This window comes from Podarcis erhardii (assembly GCF_964252035.2).
Source record: "Podarcis erhardii genome assembly, chromosome: 7".
Classification (NCBI taxonomy): Eukaryota; Metazoa; Chordata; class Lepidosauria; order Squamata; family Lacertidae; genus Podarcis; species Podarcis erhardii.
The window spans coordinates 45,672,381-45,689,899 of NC_138511.1; the positions used below are offsets into that span (position 1 = coordinate 45,672,381).

Here is a 17,519-nt window from a genome sequence, read left to right on the forward strand (position 1 = left end):
TTCTGGTCGGCTAAAGGGAAGAGCCGCTCTGTCCGGCTCGGTCTCTATGGCTTCTGCTGATTGTCGCCCCACGTGGCCCTCTGGGAGCCGGAAGTGCCGCTAAGGCACGGCGGGAGGCATCCCGGCTCTGATTTTCCCCGAGCGAGAGCACCTTTTAGCGTGTGCAGAGCGCCTCCTTAGATCCCGGCGCTCCCAGAGAGGGGCGGGGCACCGTCGCCACAGAGCTCTTCTGTCTTCCTCCCGGCGGCCTCCGCCGGTTCTTGACTTCCTGGCCGGTAGCAGCTTCTGCCTGGTGGGTCCTGGGGAGGGTCGGTGCCTGTTGCGACGAGGCTCTTAGCGGGGATGCTCGGCCGGGCAGCGGAGGCAGGAGGAGCCCGCCTCGTGCTGTGGCAGGTCTGGGACTGCTGGACGGTCTCTCTCTCGGTGCCCGCAACACAGTCCCCGGCGGCGGCTGGGAGTTGGAGCCTCGCGACCTCCGGAGGTCCCCGGTAGGGAGTGAGGCAGATGTCCGTCTCGCTGCCCCAAAGGATGTGGACCGCCGACGAGGTGGCCGCCCTGTGCTACAGTCACTACGAGACCCGGCTGCCTAAGCAAGGGAAGCCGGCGGCTGGTCGAGAGTGGACTCTGCTAGCGGCGGTGCTGCAGGTGGAGAGCGCAGGTGAGGCTCGGAGAGGACCAGATGGGCTCCGGCTTCTGCGGCGGGGGGGGGGGGGGGGAGGCGCCCTGGCCAAAGGGGGCGCCTTAATGGGAAACCCAGCGAGGGCCTTTCATTTTATGGTGTTGGTGTCCAAGCTTTCTGTGGCCGTTCTTGATTAAGCTTATTAAGCATTCCAGCCTATTTCCATGGGTCTGCCTGATGCACCGATATTCCCTGCAGGGGTAGCTGTGCTGCTGGATATAACGGAGGAGGCTGCTGCTGCCTTCAGCTCCTCCTAGCAGAACTTGGTTGCCCCAAGTGAGTTACTGTAGTTGTGTCCCTGGCTTGTGTGGCAGATCACCTCCCCACTGACTGAAGAGGATGGCATACTTGGGGGGAAGAGTTCCATTTGGGATTAGGGTGTTGATTCCAGTGCTTCAAGAGCTTCTGGTCTGTTTCAGAGCACTTGTGCCAGTTACTGTCATTAAAGCTTTCAGTGGATTAGGACCTGGTTACTTTATACCATATAAATATCACACCCCCCCCCCAGCACTAAGACTTTCAGGAGAGGGGTTTCACTGTCCGCCCCGTCCACCCCCTGCAAAAAATAAGTGAGCCTCTCTGTGATTCTGTGAAGCCAGGGTGTTTGGTTCTAGAATAAAGAAAAGAGACAAGAGCTGTGGGTGATTTGGTATCTCCCCTAAAAGGGATTGCACTCAGTGGCAGCACCCAGGCTCTGGAACTCCCTTCGCAGGGAGCCTGGGTAGGCTCTCCCATTGTGCCTCCAACCCTGAGGAATAACAAGAAATAACTTTCATGGGACCTTCATCTATTGGGACTTAAGAAGTGTGTGTGTGAAATGAGGGTAAGACACCGCAGAGGCAACTGCAGAACTGCCGTTGCTTCAGCCTTGCTGCTCCTGAGCCTGGCTTTGTATAGGTGAAGCCCAACCCAAAATTTTCTCTACCCTGCTGTGGACATTGTCTGTCCCTCTTCCAACTACCATTATTTCCCCCCTCAGAAATAAAGGCGATTGTTGCCATGGGAACTGGAACGAAATGCATTGGGCAGTCAGAAATGAGGAAGACTGGTAAGCAGCCCCCTTCCCACCTGCTGGAGCCCACTGAGCTAGGTCCCCCCTCCTCACAAGCCCCTTGGAATGAAGCAAGGGCAGCTGCACACTGGTGTGGCTATGTGCTTGGCTTCCTCCTGGAGAAGAACTGTGTCGGGCTTACTGTGTTGGTTTTGGTGGTGGTGCTTCTACAGGAGACATCCTCAATGACAGTCATGCCGAAGTGGTGGCCAAGAGGAGCTTCCAGAGGTGAGCAATGAGCTTGAGGGTGGACTGGGGGCGGGGGTTGGAAGATTCCCTGGAATGGGCAGCTTCTTTGGGGGCCTGCTTATTCCAGCTCTGTGGCCCTTTAAGCCAGCTAAACTTTGCACTTTTTCTACCTGCAATGCATCTGAGAAAAGAACAGGACTTGCTTGAATTGGCTGATCAATTATTTTAAGAATTTGTAAACTGCTGTACGTTTGAAGAATACCTGAGCTGCATACAAAAAACAGAATATAAAATGTAATACAAATTACAAAGCAAAGTTAAGTTAAGAACACAAAGTCAACCCAAATTAAAAGCTGCAGAAATAGAATGGACTAATTGAGGAAAGCTTGTGGGGGAAAATAAGTTTTCAATGGACATGAAAAAGTGTTTCTGTCTGGCAAATTAATCTCATCCAACAGTGCCTGCAGGTGTGCTCCCACTACCATCTCAATCACCCTTCCAAAATAGGGGGATTGGCAACTTGGGGATAGTTGTCAAGAACCAGAGTAGAACATCTCTGCTGATTGGACCATCTTCCAGATACATCCCAATGACAGAATCCAACAGTATGCTAGCAAACATTCACCCACCTAATAATATAAGCCTGCATTCTAGGGTAGCAGCTCACCCCGCCTAGGTTGTCTTCCCCTAACTTAAGCTTTCATCAGAAGATAGGTTAGTCATACACACCCTCCCCACAGGAATGCTTCTCTCTTACCAAGGAGTGCCCTCTAACATCAGGTTCTTTCATCACTCTCATAAATGCAAATTAAAACAAGCAAATGAAGTGGCAGTTTTTCTCAGCAGTCCCAGGGAGGATCACATTAGATTCAGGTGCCCCCAGAGGGGGTATTGCTGGTGATGTCTCTTGTAAAGCAGCTGTCCTCTTGCCCCCAGGTACCTCCTTCACCAGCTGTGGCTGGCAGCTGTGTGCCAAGAGCCCAGCATCTTCCATCCAGGAACAGAGGAAGGGAAGTGGATTCTCAAACCATACATCACCTTTATTTTTTTCTCCAGCCACACACCTTGTGAGTATGTCAGAACAGCTCTTTTGGTTGGGGGAATCTCTCCCCTGCCCTTGGTGGGGCCTCCCTTGGAGCTGGGTGGTAGCCTGGTGTGGCTGTGCTGCATTGGTGGAGGTGGAAAGTTCCTGCAGTGAAATTGTGAAAGATCCTGGCTGCCAAATAGCCCAGCAATATCACTGAGCCACTGGGCTGGATATAAAGGTAACTGAAACTCACTGTGGATAAGCTATAAAAAGGGTGAATTCTACACTATGCATTGTTAGGAAAGGGATTGTAAATAAACGGCCAGTATCTTGATGTCATTATACAAATTTATGAGGAGAGCATACTTGGAAGACTGTACAGCTTTGGTTGCCTCACCCCAAATGAGGATGGGTTCTCTGCTCCAGGGAATTTTTCCTCTGTGGGAGAGAGCCCCTGCTTGTCTTTGTCTTCTAAGAGCCCACCCCCCATTTCTTCTAGGTGGGGATGCTTCAATTATCCCAGTCTTGGAAGTGGAAGCACAGCCTTGCCAGCCCCTGAAGCCATCAAAGGCAGCTAAGAGGGGCATCAGTGACTGTGGGCCTCTGGCAGCTGAAAGGGAGTCTGAAGAGATGGCAGCTGACCATTTTCCCAAGAGACAAAAAGTCTGTGGTGCTGAGCTCCCTGCCGAGGACCGTGTAGGAACCAAAGTGGTGGATGTCCACAGAACTGGGGCCAAGTGTGTCCCAGGAGAGGCAGGGGATTCCCAGCGGCCAGGTGGCGACTACCACACCGTGGGGCTTCTACGGATCAAGCCAGGCCGTGGGGCCCAGACAGCCTCCATGTCTTGCAGCGATAAGCTGTTGCGCTGGAATGTCCTTGGCTGCCAGGGAGCCCTCCTGATGCATTTCCTCCAGCAGCCCATCTACTTTTCAGCCATGGTTGTGGGCCGTTGTCCCTACAGCCAGGAGGCCCTGCAGAGGGCCATCGTTGCAAGGTGAGCAAGTTGTGAGGATGGGGAGGGTATTGGCCAGGTGGGTGGAGCAGCCCATTGCAGTTACTTCTGGGGATCATGCTTGTTTCCTTATTCCAAACACTGGAGCGTGTCATGTTGCTGAACGGTGGTTGTGCTCTTCTGTTCCCCCAGGGGTCTGCCTGTTTTGTGTTTGCCGGATAGCTTCCGAGTTCAGGAGCTGGAAATCCTGCAGTCCCAGCTGGGCTTCATCCACAGCCGTGAAGCAGTCCAAGCCAACCATGCTCTGCGCCAAGGGAAGGTGGTGCCCTGCGGGGCAGGTGGGTGTCTCCAGGGGTGTTTATGAGGGTGCTTGGGCTTTCTGCTCCCCTTCCCTTGCTTGGAGGTGGTGGCAGGGAGACCCTGCTGTGGGAATTGTTATTGTTTGTATGCATTACCAGAGCCATAAAAGTCTGAGGGCAATTCCAACGTTGCCATCTAACCAAAGAGACCAACGCATTGCAGGGGTTGGACTAGATGACCCTTGGGGTCTCTTCCAACTCTAAAATTGTATGAGAAGGAAACTTGAAGGTGGGGGTAGAGTGGGGAGCAATAGATTTCCTTCTGGAAGTTCCCTGGGTATTTCTGCTGACTTGATTGATAAACAGATATTATCGGCAGAGCAAATAAACATTACTGATAAAATTGCTGTTTGTAATAATAGAAAGCAATGCTGGCTGCATTGGAAGGAATAAAATCACCAGGTAAGAGGAAGGGAAAGGAGAGGCAGCAGCTAACCAGTGTGTGCGCATTTGGTGTCAGCGCATACCTGGGCAGCCTTCTTCTTCTCAGGGATATGGCCAAAGCACTTGTTGAGATGTTGGGTTCTGAGCTGGGGGTTTTAAGGGAGGGGGAAAGATGTCATTGTGTTACTACCTAGCGATAGGGTTGCCAGCATTGGGGCAGCAAAAGGCGAAGCTGGTGATCCACAGCTGGTAACAGTGGTAGGAGCAAAGGCCACCGTGTGTTGGGCTGCCTGCAAAAGAATAACCATCTGAGTTGGGGGCTTTACAGGATGTCACTTAGTGTTTCCCTTGCATATTTTGTGGCAAGTGACTCCTCCTTCCTCTCTTTCCTCCCAGCTATCAGCTGGAGTGCTGTTCCGGAGCACCCACTTGATGTCACTTCACATGGCTTCAAGCAGGGGTCAACCAAGAAAGTGATTGGAAGCCCAAAGTCCAGGTGTGTGTCACAGGTGGCAGGAGCCACAGCTAGGTAGTGGGGTGTGTGTGTGAGAGAGGCAGATGCAGTCCTTTGGATGATTTCTGTGTGCGCGCTGAGTGAGCCAGACTTGTTGAATTTCAGAGAAGAGGTGAGTCTCAAACCACAAGAGCCCAACTCTTTCAATTGACTTCATTCTGTACCAACCCCACCCTGCGTCTTCTGAACTGGTTTCATGGCAGACATTTTGTCCGGTTTTTAACTTCCTTACCATTAGTGATAAATGATTCAGGTCAGTTGCTTGGTCTTGCCATAGGAACCTAACAAAAGCCCTAGAGCTGGATTAGGCCAAAGATGGCCCATCTAGCCCTGTGTCCTATTCTCACAGTGGCCAACCAGATGCCATAAAGGGAAGCCTACAAGTAGGATCCAAGCACAAACGGAGCATTTTCCCACTCAGGATCCCACCAGTGACTGGTAATCAGAGGCATGTCGCCATCTTGTCTAGTAGCTTATACGCCATCAACATGCCTCCTGCTGTTGAAAGTCATTGTGGCCAAGTGGGCTGTGAAGCATTCTGTGTGTGTGTGTGTGTGTCTCTAAACGCTGGGATCAAGCAACAGAACTGACACACTTAACATACATTAAATGAAAAATAATGCCTGAAACACACAGTTTACATGAGCTGCAAATGACCATGGAGGGTGGCCTGAATTGGTTGGAATCACCCTGGAAATAAATCTCTGCCACGGTGTGGAGCAGGAGCCCGAAGTGTTGCAGCTGTAATCGTAACAGTCCCAGCTGCATAGACAATGAGACCATTTATTACTGGGCTGCTTCTAAGGAAATGGGGAAGGAGGCTTGGCATCTCAAGGGAAAGTTTTTAGTCAGCAGCTGATCAGCTTACAGCCTCCCAGGAGACAAAGATCCTCTGAGGAGAAGAGGGTGGACAGTTGTCATTGCAGGGTGAGGGGAGGTGTCGCAGTGTAGCACTTTGGCCCTACAAGGATCTATACTGAGAGTGGTGAAATAACCTTGAGAGATGGTGATGATTAATGAGGGAGTGAGGGCGGTGTTTTCTTCAAATCTACTCGGGACAGTAGCATTCCAAGCAAGACACATGAGCTCCTCACGGGTCTGTGTGCACATAGGAACCAGGCAACAGAGTTGGCACACTTAACATACATGAAGCAGAAAATAATCCCCAAGACATACAATCTGTCCCAAGGGGGTGAGTTGCCTACAGTCAACCTAGAAGAAAATCTTGGCCCCAGTGAAAAGGGACATGTGTGTTGCTAAGGGCGAGAGTAATTTCATTACAGGCTTGTTGACAGGCTTGAGGCAGGCTGATCATATAACACCGGACTTGGCACAGCTGCAGTGGCTGCCGGCACATTTCAAAGTGCTGGTTTTAACCTGGAAGGTTCTTTATGGCTCAGGATCCCAATATCCTTCAGAACTCCTTTCTCAATACAAACTTTCCAGACCCTTTGGACTTCACCTGTGTGTGGCAACAAGGGCAAGGTTTTTGGAGGGGCTTCTCCATCTATGGAGGTCTGTCCTGGCACCATCATTAAAATCCTTTTGACACCAGGTTAAAAATTAAGTCATCTTCTCCTAGGCTTTTGATGGATTGTGACAAGCTGGTTGATTGCCTGTTGAATTAAAAAATTATTGTTGCTGAAGCTTTTGTTGTTGCTTTTCTGCTGGGTTTGTTTGTGGATTATTGGAATTGTTTTCTTTTTGGCTTTTAATCTTTCCTTAAGTTGCTTAGATACTTTTTTGGTAGTAGATGAAAAATAAGTCACAACTAATTATATTAATAATGACATGTAAAAGAATCAAGAATCAATACCATGTTCAGTTTTGGCAGCCCCACGTGAGAAAGCATAGTCAGAAATGGGAGTCTTATGAGGCAGGATAGCTACAACTCCTGTATTTTAGACATAAACATTGTTGAGAAGCAAGTGGGAAATACGACCCAGTGTGTTGTAGTGGGCACAGCCTTGGACTAAGACTTGGGAGACTATGGTGATGATGATGTACCAACACAGGGTACTTTACAACATAAAAACAAAAAAATACATAACTTAGTAACAAACAAACTTTAAAAGGCCATGGATGGTTTAATTAAACAGGCCTGGAAGAAGAGGGCTGGTTTTGCATGGGGCCTAAAGACATGTAACAAAGATATGTAACAAAGGCACCAGGTGAGCCTCCCTGGGGAGAGCATTCCACAAGCAGAGAGCCACCACAGAAAAAGCCCATTCTGGTGTGCCATCTCCCATCATCAACCACAAATCCACAGGCCCACCAGAATGAAGCTATGGAACCACTGGAGGCCAATGGACCAGTTTGGGAACCCCTGATGTACACCATCTTGAACTCCTTGGAATATAAATGTACTCATCATCATGATGATGCTATTTGTGTACCTTTCCCAGTCATCTGATTTTGGGGAGGCAGGATGCTGTGCTAATTCAACTGATAAATCCTGGCAGTTTTAGTTCCTTAAATTTCTCAATCCTTAGGCAGCATGCCTCTAATTTTAAAATGTTTTTTTAATATAACTATCATAAGAACTTGAGCCTCTTCTTAAAACACACTCACACAAGGAAAAAAGCCTTGTGATGGCAGATTCCCTCATAGATTGCCAATTGCACCAGTCTCCTTTGGGCATTAAGTGTTACGAATCCCTGTCAACCTGCAGATATCTTGACAAAGCAGCGCTTCAACCAACAAGCTGGCACCCTTGTCTCCTTTTGCAATGAGACTTATGATCAGAATTTGGTCTTCTGTTGCCGATAGGTCTCAAATCTGCAAGGTGGAACTCTTTCATGCATTCCTGAAGCTGGCGGCCAGCATTCCACAGGAAAAACTGCCAAAAACTCTCAGGTGAGGAATTTTCCACTGTCTTTTAACTGCTGCATGCTCCACTTCTCCAACAGCAGGAGGGCCCCATGTTCTCCCTGTACCACCATGGGGTTGGCAACTTTTTCCTTTGAAAGGTAAATTGACCAATGGGAAAAGTGAGCCAGTGGACAGAGCTAAAGTCCAAAGCAGCTGGCATTTGCAGGACTGCTGAGTTTGTTTAGCTCTTTCTCTCTCGCCTTGTACTGCTCCATCCCTTTAGGCTGCCTGCAGCAAGGCTGTGAGCCAGTTTTGAAACTCAGTTCTATGGGGATTGTATCCTTTCTTTTTAATAGAAAACACTGTATCCTTGTTCTTTCCCAAGCTTTCCCTCCTGTATGCTACCCACTTTCTGTTTAGCTGCATCTCCCTGTACTGAATGGCTTTCCTCTGCGGTGTCCTACGATCTTTGCATTAATGCTATGTTTGCTTTGGCTGTATTGAGGTTGCGTGCAGACACTTCCAGGGCCAGGCTCTCATCTTCCCTGTTCTAACACACTCCTGCCAGCACCTGCTTCTGCAGGCTGCCTAGATGTGCTGTGTGTACTAAGAGGTATGCTGGCACCCATGCTGCTTGCATAACTTCTCCTTCCTCAAACATATTTTGGGCTTTGCTTAGTTTTGCAATTTCCTGGGGTTTTGTTTGCACTTTGCCTGTTTCCTGTCTCTGTACCCTTGAGGCAGAGACTGGTGCCCAGGCAGCTGGTTCTGATTTGACAGGGTTGTCCCTCCCTGTGGGCAGGAGGGGGCAGTATTTCTATATTCAGGTAACTTGGTCTTCTTCCTGCACACTTTGATGGGGCAGGAGCTGCTGAAGACAGTGGGCCTGCCTCTGCCCTGTTCACCTTGGGTGCTTAACTTCCTTTCTTGTTCAGCCACAGAGTGCCCAGAGAGGAGCAAAACCTGCCCTTCTTCAGCAAAGTTGCTGGCAAGAGCAGGGCTGGACATAGCTAAGTTGGTGTGCTGGATACAGTTGGTGTTTTGATACTCTATGGTGGGCAGCAGCTGCATGGCTTTAAAAATAAATAATGGTTACATAATAAACATTGGCTGAGTGCAAAGCTTTTGTTCTGGCCTCAGCCTGCCTCACAGCCTTTCAGATGTCCACAGATATCCCCTCCCACAAAACGCAGCCAAAGCTGTCAACAGCCTACTCCAGTCCCTGCAAAAACACCAAGTTTCCTTTTATCCTGCTACCCTCCACCTTCAGCAACTTGCCAAGTAGGTGGTATGTGCACAAGCTGGCTCCTGCTGCTGAGTGTCCCACTTTGTGGGTGTTCATATGGCCTCCTCTGGGCCTCTCCCTTGCAAGGCAAACATAGGTAGAGCTGCTTGTGACCATTTCTACACCAAAACGTTTTATTGCAGCCCTTGGCCATGAAGTTTTTGTGTGGTTGTTGAATGTTTGCTATTTGTTGGGCTAAGCATCGCCTGAATGGTGATGATATGCTTTGTTTACAAAGAGCTGGGAGGGGGGAGCAAGGCAGGACAGTGACCCATTCCAGGACTGTTTGTTTCTCCTCAGAGAGAAGAAATTAAAGACTTACTGGGAGTATAAGGAAGCCGCTGCCAATTACCAAGAAGCCTGGCAAGCACTGCACAGCCAAGCTTTGGGCTGCTGGGTGAGGAACAGTCGTGATTACCTGCACTTCACGTGAGAGGAGGAAGTTGTACTGTGACACCTGGCTCAGAGGCAAGACTGCCTCACCTAGGGGGTGGGATGCTACTGTCCCTCCTGTGACTGACAGGCATAGAGCTGCAATGATTGAAACTTGAAATATAAATATTCTTGAAACTTCTTTTTAAACCACCAAGACTGTTACATACTTAGCCACCCCCATCCTTTGCATTTTAACAAAAGGGCATACTAAAACAAGGTAGCAGCCCATGAACCCTGTTACTTAATTGTCACTGCATGGTCTTTTCTGTTTTTGTCTTTATGTAACTTGGGTGTGACTGAGGTTATCAAGTCAGGCTGAGATTGCAAACAGCTCTGTTAATTAACTGTAATAGACAAAAAGTGGGATCTCCAATTGTGTAATGTTAGACCTCGATGTGATTTGCAGTTCTGGTACTCTTTAGGAATAATTTTAATTGTATACCCATTTTAAGAAGTTATTATTTAGGCTTTGTTGACAGAAGTTTTAGAAACTTATTGAGTACAGTAAGCCTGCAACGTATGCATTTAACTTGTGTGCATTCAGCTTTATGCACTTTGCAATTAAAAAAAAAAAAAGACTTTGGCAATCCCACCCACTGTTGCACCCAATGTGTTTTGATTGTATGGGATTTTTGGCTTTAGGTGTGATTCCTGGAACGTAACCCTAGCATAGATTGCGGTCTTACTGTACAGGACAGATTGAAAGTGACTGTTGCATGCTGGTTATTTGAACTGGTTGGAGCTCAAACATAAATGCTTAGAGCAGGGTTCATCAATGTGCCCTGAGATGTTGCTGGACCAATCCAGTCATTCTTTACCACTGACCATGTAGTAGTGCAACAATCCGGAGGGTACCATGTTTTGTTTTCTCTGGCTCAAGAGCCTAGTGCTGTTAAAACAAGACATTTAGGAGTTGTTCTACTAAAGCAAGCTAGGCTACTTTGTACAGTAAACAATTCCATTTAGCTTTATCAGCTTTTAAAGAATTTTGAGGTCAGCACAGCAACTGTCTAAACTGGATTGTGAGGATGAATGCATTATTGAAAATGTATCCTGTGATAGCAATGGATTACACAGCTGTGTTTTAGTATGGCTCATAGAGGTGAGTGTAACTGATAGACCTGTGCAACAAAGGCACCAGGGGATGAACACCAAGGAGAGGAAGTCCATTGCTGCTGCAGGAGGGGGAAGGAGGCCAGCTCACTCCTCAAAGATTTAAAGAGTGGCCTGATTTTCTCATGAGTGCCAACATATTACTGCATAGGATTATGGGGCCAGCCATCATTGTAGATGCAGCCTGTCACAGGGCTTGTGAAACTTCCTCATGCCCATCCTGCTTATTCACTGAAAACCTACGTAATTAATTGATTCAATCTGCCATAGTTGGCTGCCTCTTTGTTAATTATAAACAAGGTATCCACCAAGCCGGATAGATGACTAAGAACATGCGATGTAGTGCTAGTTTTCATGAAATCATTAAGGTGTGCTTAGAACAGAACTGGCTACATCTGGCATCTACCTGCTTTTTGGATGTGGAGAGCAAATATGACCACCTCCATGACTGTAGCTGGATATATCTGTCTTTACTCTGAATACTATCAATACAACATGGTTATTGATTAGCCTTTGTCAATTAAGAATTATAGCCAGAGCAAACCACATGCCTATTGTATACCTTGAAAGATACATCCATGTATCTTCCATTTTATTTCCAAATAAAATGGAAATAAGACTGTTCCATAACTGCCAAATAACTGGGCATGGGTAGCATTCAGCTGACAGCTGTAAAATGTGGTTACATATTATTATTATTATTTTAAAAAGGGGGGACCAGGTCGCGCTGTGGGTTAAACCACAGAGCCTAGGGCTTGCCGATCAGAAGGTCAGCGGTTCGAATACCCACGATGGGGTGAGCTCCCGTTGCTCGGCCCTAGGTCCTGCCAACCTAGCAGTTCGAAAGCATGTCAAAGTGCAAGTAGATAAATAGGTACTGCTCTGGCGGGAAGGTAAACGGCATTTCCGTGCGCTGCTCTGGTTCGCCAGAAGCGGCTCAGTCATGTTGGCCACATAACCCGGAAGCTGTACGCCGGCTCCCTCAGCCAATAAAGCAAGATGAGCGCCGCAACCCCAGAGTCAGCCACGACTGGACCTAATGGTCAGGAGTCCCTTTACCTTTATTATAAAAATAACTGTCCACCTCCACCCCCCCTTGTTAAAGAAAGGAATGCAGGGACCCGTCTCCAGATATTAAATAATCCTACAAAGGAAAGTCCTGTCCGATCACTCTTCAAAGTCCCTCACCAAAAGCTCAAGGAAACTTATTTGGCTCCTAAAGAGGAAGAGTGTGAAGCAACTTATTGGAGGTCTTCTCACAGTCTGAGAAATGCCTAGATCTGCAAAAGCAGCTGCTTCAGTGCTCACAGCTTGTTCCATAGGACAGACGCAGGATCACCCCTTGTAAAGCTTGACCTCATAAGACTGTGTGTTAGAAAGTGAGGCTGAAGTAACATAGAACTGAAACATATTTGTGAGAGGAATTTTAATCAGTTTCCTCTAGCAAAATTCATCAAGAGGAAGACACTAGCCAAAATCAACATATTAGCATCTTGAGACTGTTTGTAACAATCTAGAAGCGCCCTTACTATGAAACTGTAATAATTAATAATTAGTCAAACCTTCATTTCAAAATCCCCCTCCCCCCTCACTTTAATCCCTCAACTACCTTGCTTCAGTATTTAAATAATGTCAGTATATGTGTCCCAGAGGAGAGAGACTATGGAATTTACAGCTATGAGTACAATGTGCAATGGGGAAATAAAACTTTCATAAATTACCAGGCTAACAAAAATCTATCCATATATTAAATCAACCCAGTGACAGATGCAGGATGTGCCCCGGGGTCATGATCACAAACAAGAGGCTATTTACAAGACACAAGAGGGAAGGAGAAGCAATCAGATGCCAAAGGTATTTTCTCCACTATAGGCCACATACAGGAAGCCATCCTCGTCCTTCTCCTTCTCGTAAAGCTGTCCCATTGTCAGGCTGAAGGTAAGAAGATAAGAAGACAGTGAGGAACTTGCTAGGGTATCAAAGGAGTCTACATAGCAACTAAGAGGGAATGCAAACTGAATGGAAGCCCAGGCAATTCTTTAAACAGGACCTTTTCTACTTGTACCATGTGTGTCTGTAATGATTACTATAACCACTTGCAGCCTCTAGAATTTCTGGTAGCAGAATGTTATCATAATATCCCTTAGCAAGAGAGGGGAAGGGATAGCACTCTGGTTCAGGAGGTTATGGGAGAGATGGCTGGAGGCAGAGTGTGGAAGGCTACAGAACACATCTCTCTCTCATCCTGTGCTTTTGGTTGCCCAGGATTTTATTGTTTCATCTGGTATTTTATCTTCTAGTGTTTATATTGTGTGTGTGTGTGTAAATAATTTGCTGTATTTTTGTAAACTGCTTAGAGACTGTTCTGGTATTAAGCCCAATATAAATTCCTGTTAAGCTGCAACATTTTACAAAGACTGAAGTTCATGACAAAAGATTAAAATGTTATCTACCTCTTGAGAAATTCAATCTGTAATCTAATAAAAATATGAAGGTTAAAAAAAAAAGCCTGGCAAAAATAAATGAACAGAAGCACATTAGATCTATACTTGGGCTGCAATCTTGGAAGTTATGCCTACAGAATTCTAGTGGGCTTACTTCTGAGTAGGCAGGCATAGGATTGAATTGTTTAAAACCATAAAATACTGATCCTCTAACATCATGAATTTGGCATAAGGGGTTAACTTCTGACTTAATACTAGGGTTTGGGGAAGATGTATCCCTCAGCCTTATTTCATGTGAGTAAGGGAAACTTTGAAGGAAAAAAAGGCAGAGATATTAAAGAAAAAGAGTAAACATTTCTACTCCCCAAATCAGTTACAAGCATTACAGATTTTTCTATAGCAAGCACTGTGTCCACCTGAGTGATCTTGCATATTCCTGTGTACACAACTTGAGCTCTGCTATTCATGCTGCTCTGAAATTAGGAACATTTGTGTATTCTAAACTAGCATAGTAATTTCCTTTCCTTCATGACTGTAATTAACACTAGTTCTGTCTCTGAACAGACATTGGCTGCAGTAAGCAAAAGTTATGGATTGCTGGAGTGGGGCTGGAGCAAAACAGGAAAAGGAGCACAAATTGTTTAGAAAAAGTATCTTGTCTGAGGAAAATGAACTAAATCATGTTTTAATTCTATAACCAGACACTTTGTGGAGAGTTGAGGAGGAAGATTAGAACACCACAACTCAACAAAACTCAGCTATACATAGCCTAACATAGTTAGACTACAGTAGCACCCCCATAGGAAAATAAATATATGAGAGCCCACCTGTATGATGCCTCAGGTTCCAGAACAGAAGAAAGGCAGGAGGTATATCCATGAATAAGAAAACCACATACACTCTCAGCTGGCCCCACCAGCCAGCCAGGTATAAGCTGCAGCCATGGGCCACTGGAGGAAAATTGCTGCTAAAACCCACAACAAAAGAAATTCTTGCCCTTATGATAACTAAGTAAAAGGGTTAAAGACTACTCGTTTTTTAAAAACTGGGAAGCATATTTCTACATCCCCTCTTAGCCAGCGGAAGGTGCAGCCAAGGCAAAAGCGGGGAGAACCACCTTGCCCTCCTCCCTCCACCTGTAGCAATTAGCTAGAAATAAAGATTTAAGCTTTTATTTCAACCCTAGTTACCAGAAAGGAGAAAGAGCAGAAAAGGTTAACTCCTTCCCTGACAAGCTGCACATTCCATGAAGATTTTATCCCCACACAGACTGTGGAGTGGTGGCAGCAGACTTCTATTAGAGTCAATATAAAGCTTTCTGAAAGCCTAATTGCAGTGAGAATGTGTTTCTTGAATGGGGTGGGGGTATCACAGTGCACAGGAAGGGCAAGGCTAGGATGAGGAAAGGACACCAAGGCTTGGATGCAGAGGTCCTAAGGATGGATGGATCCACTCTTTGGACCAAGAGTTCCCCACCTCTCTTAATGGAAGCAGAATATTCAGGAGATGCCTGGGCAATCTCTCACTGCTTGGCTATGAGTGTATGATACAAGCATAGCTCGCCAGGAACCGGACAGCTTACAAACAATTATATGAATATAAGAGCTGTCTCAGTCAGTAGGGCATGAGACTCTCAATCTCAGGGTTATGGGCAAAATATTCCTGCACTTCAGGGGATTGGACTAATGACCCTCATTGTCCATTTCAACTCTGATTCTGGATCAGGCCAAAAGCCCATCTAGCCTAGCATCCAAGTGCCTATGGGAAGCTCGAAAGCTGGACCTGGATGCAACAGCACTCTCCCCACCCATGATTCCTCTGAGGAATGAATAGTCATTCATACTCCAAAATCAGAGATGGAAAATATCTAGCCATCCAGATATTGCTGGATTACAACTCCTTTCAGCCCAAGCCACCATGACTAAGAGTGAGGGGTGATAAGAATTGCAATTTAGCAATGTATGAAGGACCACATGTTAATCACCCCTGCCCTAGATCATCTCAGCTGAGGCTGCAAACCACTTCCTTTCCCTTGGTGTGAAGAAGCCAATTTCACATTGAACATACAACTGCAAAGACTGGAAACAGCTATTTCAGGACACAAGCCAAAGTGCCCTGGAGGACCATGCCATTTTAGACAGCTGGTCATCAGCTTTGTTTTCCATGAGAAAACGGCAGCTGTTGTCCTTGAAGAAGGAAGATCCTCACCTGGATTGCGGGACAGTCTTGTCTACAAAGAGGAATATTGCCTTCTCAGATGGCAGTTGAATCCTCTTCCGGATGATCCACATAAACTGAGCCACAGTTATGTCAGATGGAACCAGGTACTTCCGCTTGTCAATGTCCACAATCTGAGAGCCTGAGACCTTTTCAACAATCACCTGCCCAAAGGACAATGGAGAGGGATAAAATGGAGGGGGACAGGATACATCAGAACATTAACACCAGGACAATATACACAATGGCAGTTGGAGAGGCTCAGCAGAAAAAATGATAGACAAGACCAGCCACAGCATGTCACAACCTCTTCTCAGTTCTCTGAAATTCAAAGGGAGGGAGGACTTTGGCACTCAAGGTTAAGCCACAAGGGCCTTTTCCCAAACTTCAATCAGTGGCTGCCCCAACCATATCCTTTCCTGGAGGGCTCTGATACAGCCAGTGTCACATAATCCTTGATGGCATTAAGGCTAGATCACAGCCATGTGTTCTATGAGGTGTTTGGAACTTCCATTGTTTCCCACTCTCTCAATATTGGAACCCTGTAGGAGTAATCCGATGAAGCTAAATGCTAGAAGATATAGGACAGACAAAAAAAAAGTACTTCTGCACATAATCCATAGTTTAGCGATAGAATTTGCTCCCACAATATGTTGTGGCGGATTCTCCTTCATTTGAGGTTTTTAAGCAGAGGTTGGATGGCCATCTGTCATGGATGCTTTAGTTAAGATTCCTACATCACTGGGAGTTTGATTAGATGACCCTTGGTGTCCTTTCCAACTCTGCAGTTCTATGATGGTAACCAACTCGGTTGGCTTTAAATGGAATTTAGACAAATTGATGATGAATCTAGCTATCAATAGCTACTAGCCACAGTGGTTACGTGTATCACCAGGAGCACAGGCCTTAGGCCTTTGATTAAAAGATATGGTGAATCACAAGTGGGAAGAGGACTATGGCTCCCATATCCTTGTCCTGGGCTTCCTATTGGAGCATCTGTTTGGCCAGTGTGCAAATTGTTATTTGAGTAACCAATAATCTATGGAAAAGTAAATGATATTTTTCCAATTCTAGCAGCTGTTAACAATTTATTATTTCCCTTGCCTTTTTGTGATAAGTTATCCTTAAGATAATCACACAACATACCATCTTTGGGAGGATTATAGTTCCCCCTTTTTGGTACAACTAAATCTCAGAATATCTGAATTTCTGTACACATCCACATAAAGGGGAAACCGTTTGCTTGTTTGCTCTTATGACTGAATACCCCGGCTCATCCCGGGAATGGAAGATCCAGGGGAATGTCTTCCCTCGCTCCCTCCCTCCGCTTTACAGGCCTAAATCAAAGATTCCTACCAACCGGGCGAGGCACTGGGCGGACAGAAAAAGGGAAAGATGCTCGGGCCAAACAGGCTGTTTGTTGCTTCGTTTCCGCAGGGCGGATTTCGAACGGGAGCCAACCTGCACCGATGCTGAAGAGGCCCAGCCCACCGAAACCCCACCCCGCGCGGACCTTCCGGCCTCCTCCCCGAAAGGCGAAGTAGCGGCCGCGAGAGACTTACCGGGACGCGGTCAGGGTACTTGGCCCGGATCTTGGCGGACTCCACGCAGCGGTGCTCTGCGGAGACAAACGAGGGAGGCGCGTCAGGAGGGGCCGAGAGAGACTCCGGCCGGCGCCAGAGCCCGGCGCCCCCGCCCCGCCCTTCCCACCCCCGCCCCGCCCCGCGGCGCTGCGCTGCGCGTGTGGCGAGAGAGACGCCCCTCCCCCCGAGGCCGGGGACCAGGCCAGGCCTCATCCCTGGAGACGGCGGCGGCGGCGGCGGCGGCCTCCCTCCTCCTGGCCCCTCACCCAGCGCGTGGTCCTCCTTGAACATCCACTTCATGGCGCCGGTGCGGGCGGGCGGGGGAAGGAAGGGAGGGGCGGTCCTGTCGGTCTTCCTCTCGGTCCGTCGGGCCCGTAGTGCCACCGTCACAACAACAACAACGACGACGAGCAGCAGCAGCCACCACTACGGCACGGCGGGCGGGACTTCCGGCTCACCGTTTCCCGGCAACCAC

The 17,519-nt window shown here is 47.4% G+C and overlaps 2 protein-coding genes across 3 annotated transcripts; one reads left to right on the forward strand and one right to left on the reverse strand.

The window, feature by feature from the left end:
• The first annotated feature begins 53 nt into the window (after positions 1–53).
• ADAT1 (adenosine deaminase tRNA specific 1) lies at positions 54–12,494 on the forward strand. Of its 2 annotated transcripts, XM_081871809.1 has the most exons (9): positions 54–658; positions 1,659–1,727; positions 1,904–1,958; positions 2,856–2,986; positions 3,446–3,941; positions 4,092–4,237; positions 5,039–5,138; positions 7,926–8,012; positions 9,553–12,494. In XM_081871809.1, the coding sequence occupies exons 1-9, from the start codon at positions 505–507 to the stop codon at positions 9,683–9,685; spliced, it is 1,371 nt and encodes a 456-aa protein (XP_081727935.1). In that variant the 5' UTR covers positions 54–504; the 3' UTR covers positions 9,686–12,494. The 2 variants fall into 2 exon arrangements, with proteins under 2 accessions (XP_081727935.1, XP_081727936.1); XM_081871810.1 differs by lacking the exon at positions 1,904–1,958 and having other exon boundaries at positions 523–658.
• On the reverse strand, positions 12,212–17,477 carry GABARAPL2 (GABA type A receptor associated protein like 2). Its single transcript, XM_081871844.1, has 4 exons — positions 17,311–17,477; positions 17,024–17,079; positions 15,453–15,625; positions 12,212–12,732 (listed from the first exon to the last, which is right to left on the reverse strand). Exons 1-4 carry the CDS (start codon positions 17,342–17,344, stop codon positions 12,642–12,644), a joined length of 354 nt encoding a protein of 117 aa, XP_081727970.1. The 5' UTR covers positions 17,345–17,477; the 3' UTR covers positions 12,212–12,641.
• Positions 17,478–17,519: the final 42 nt, after the last annotated feature.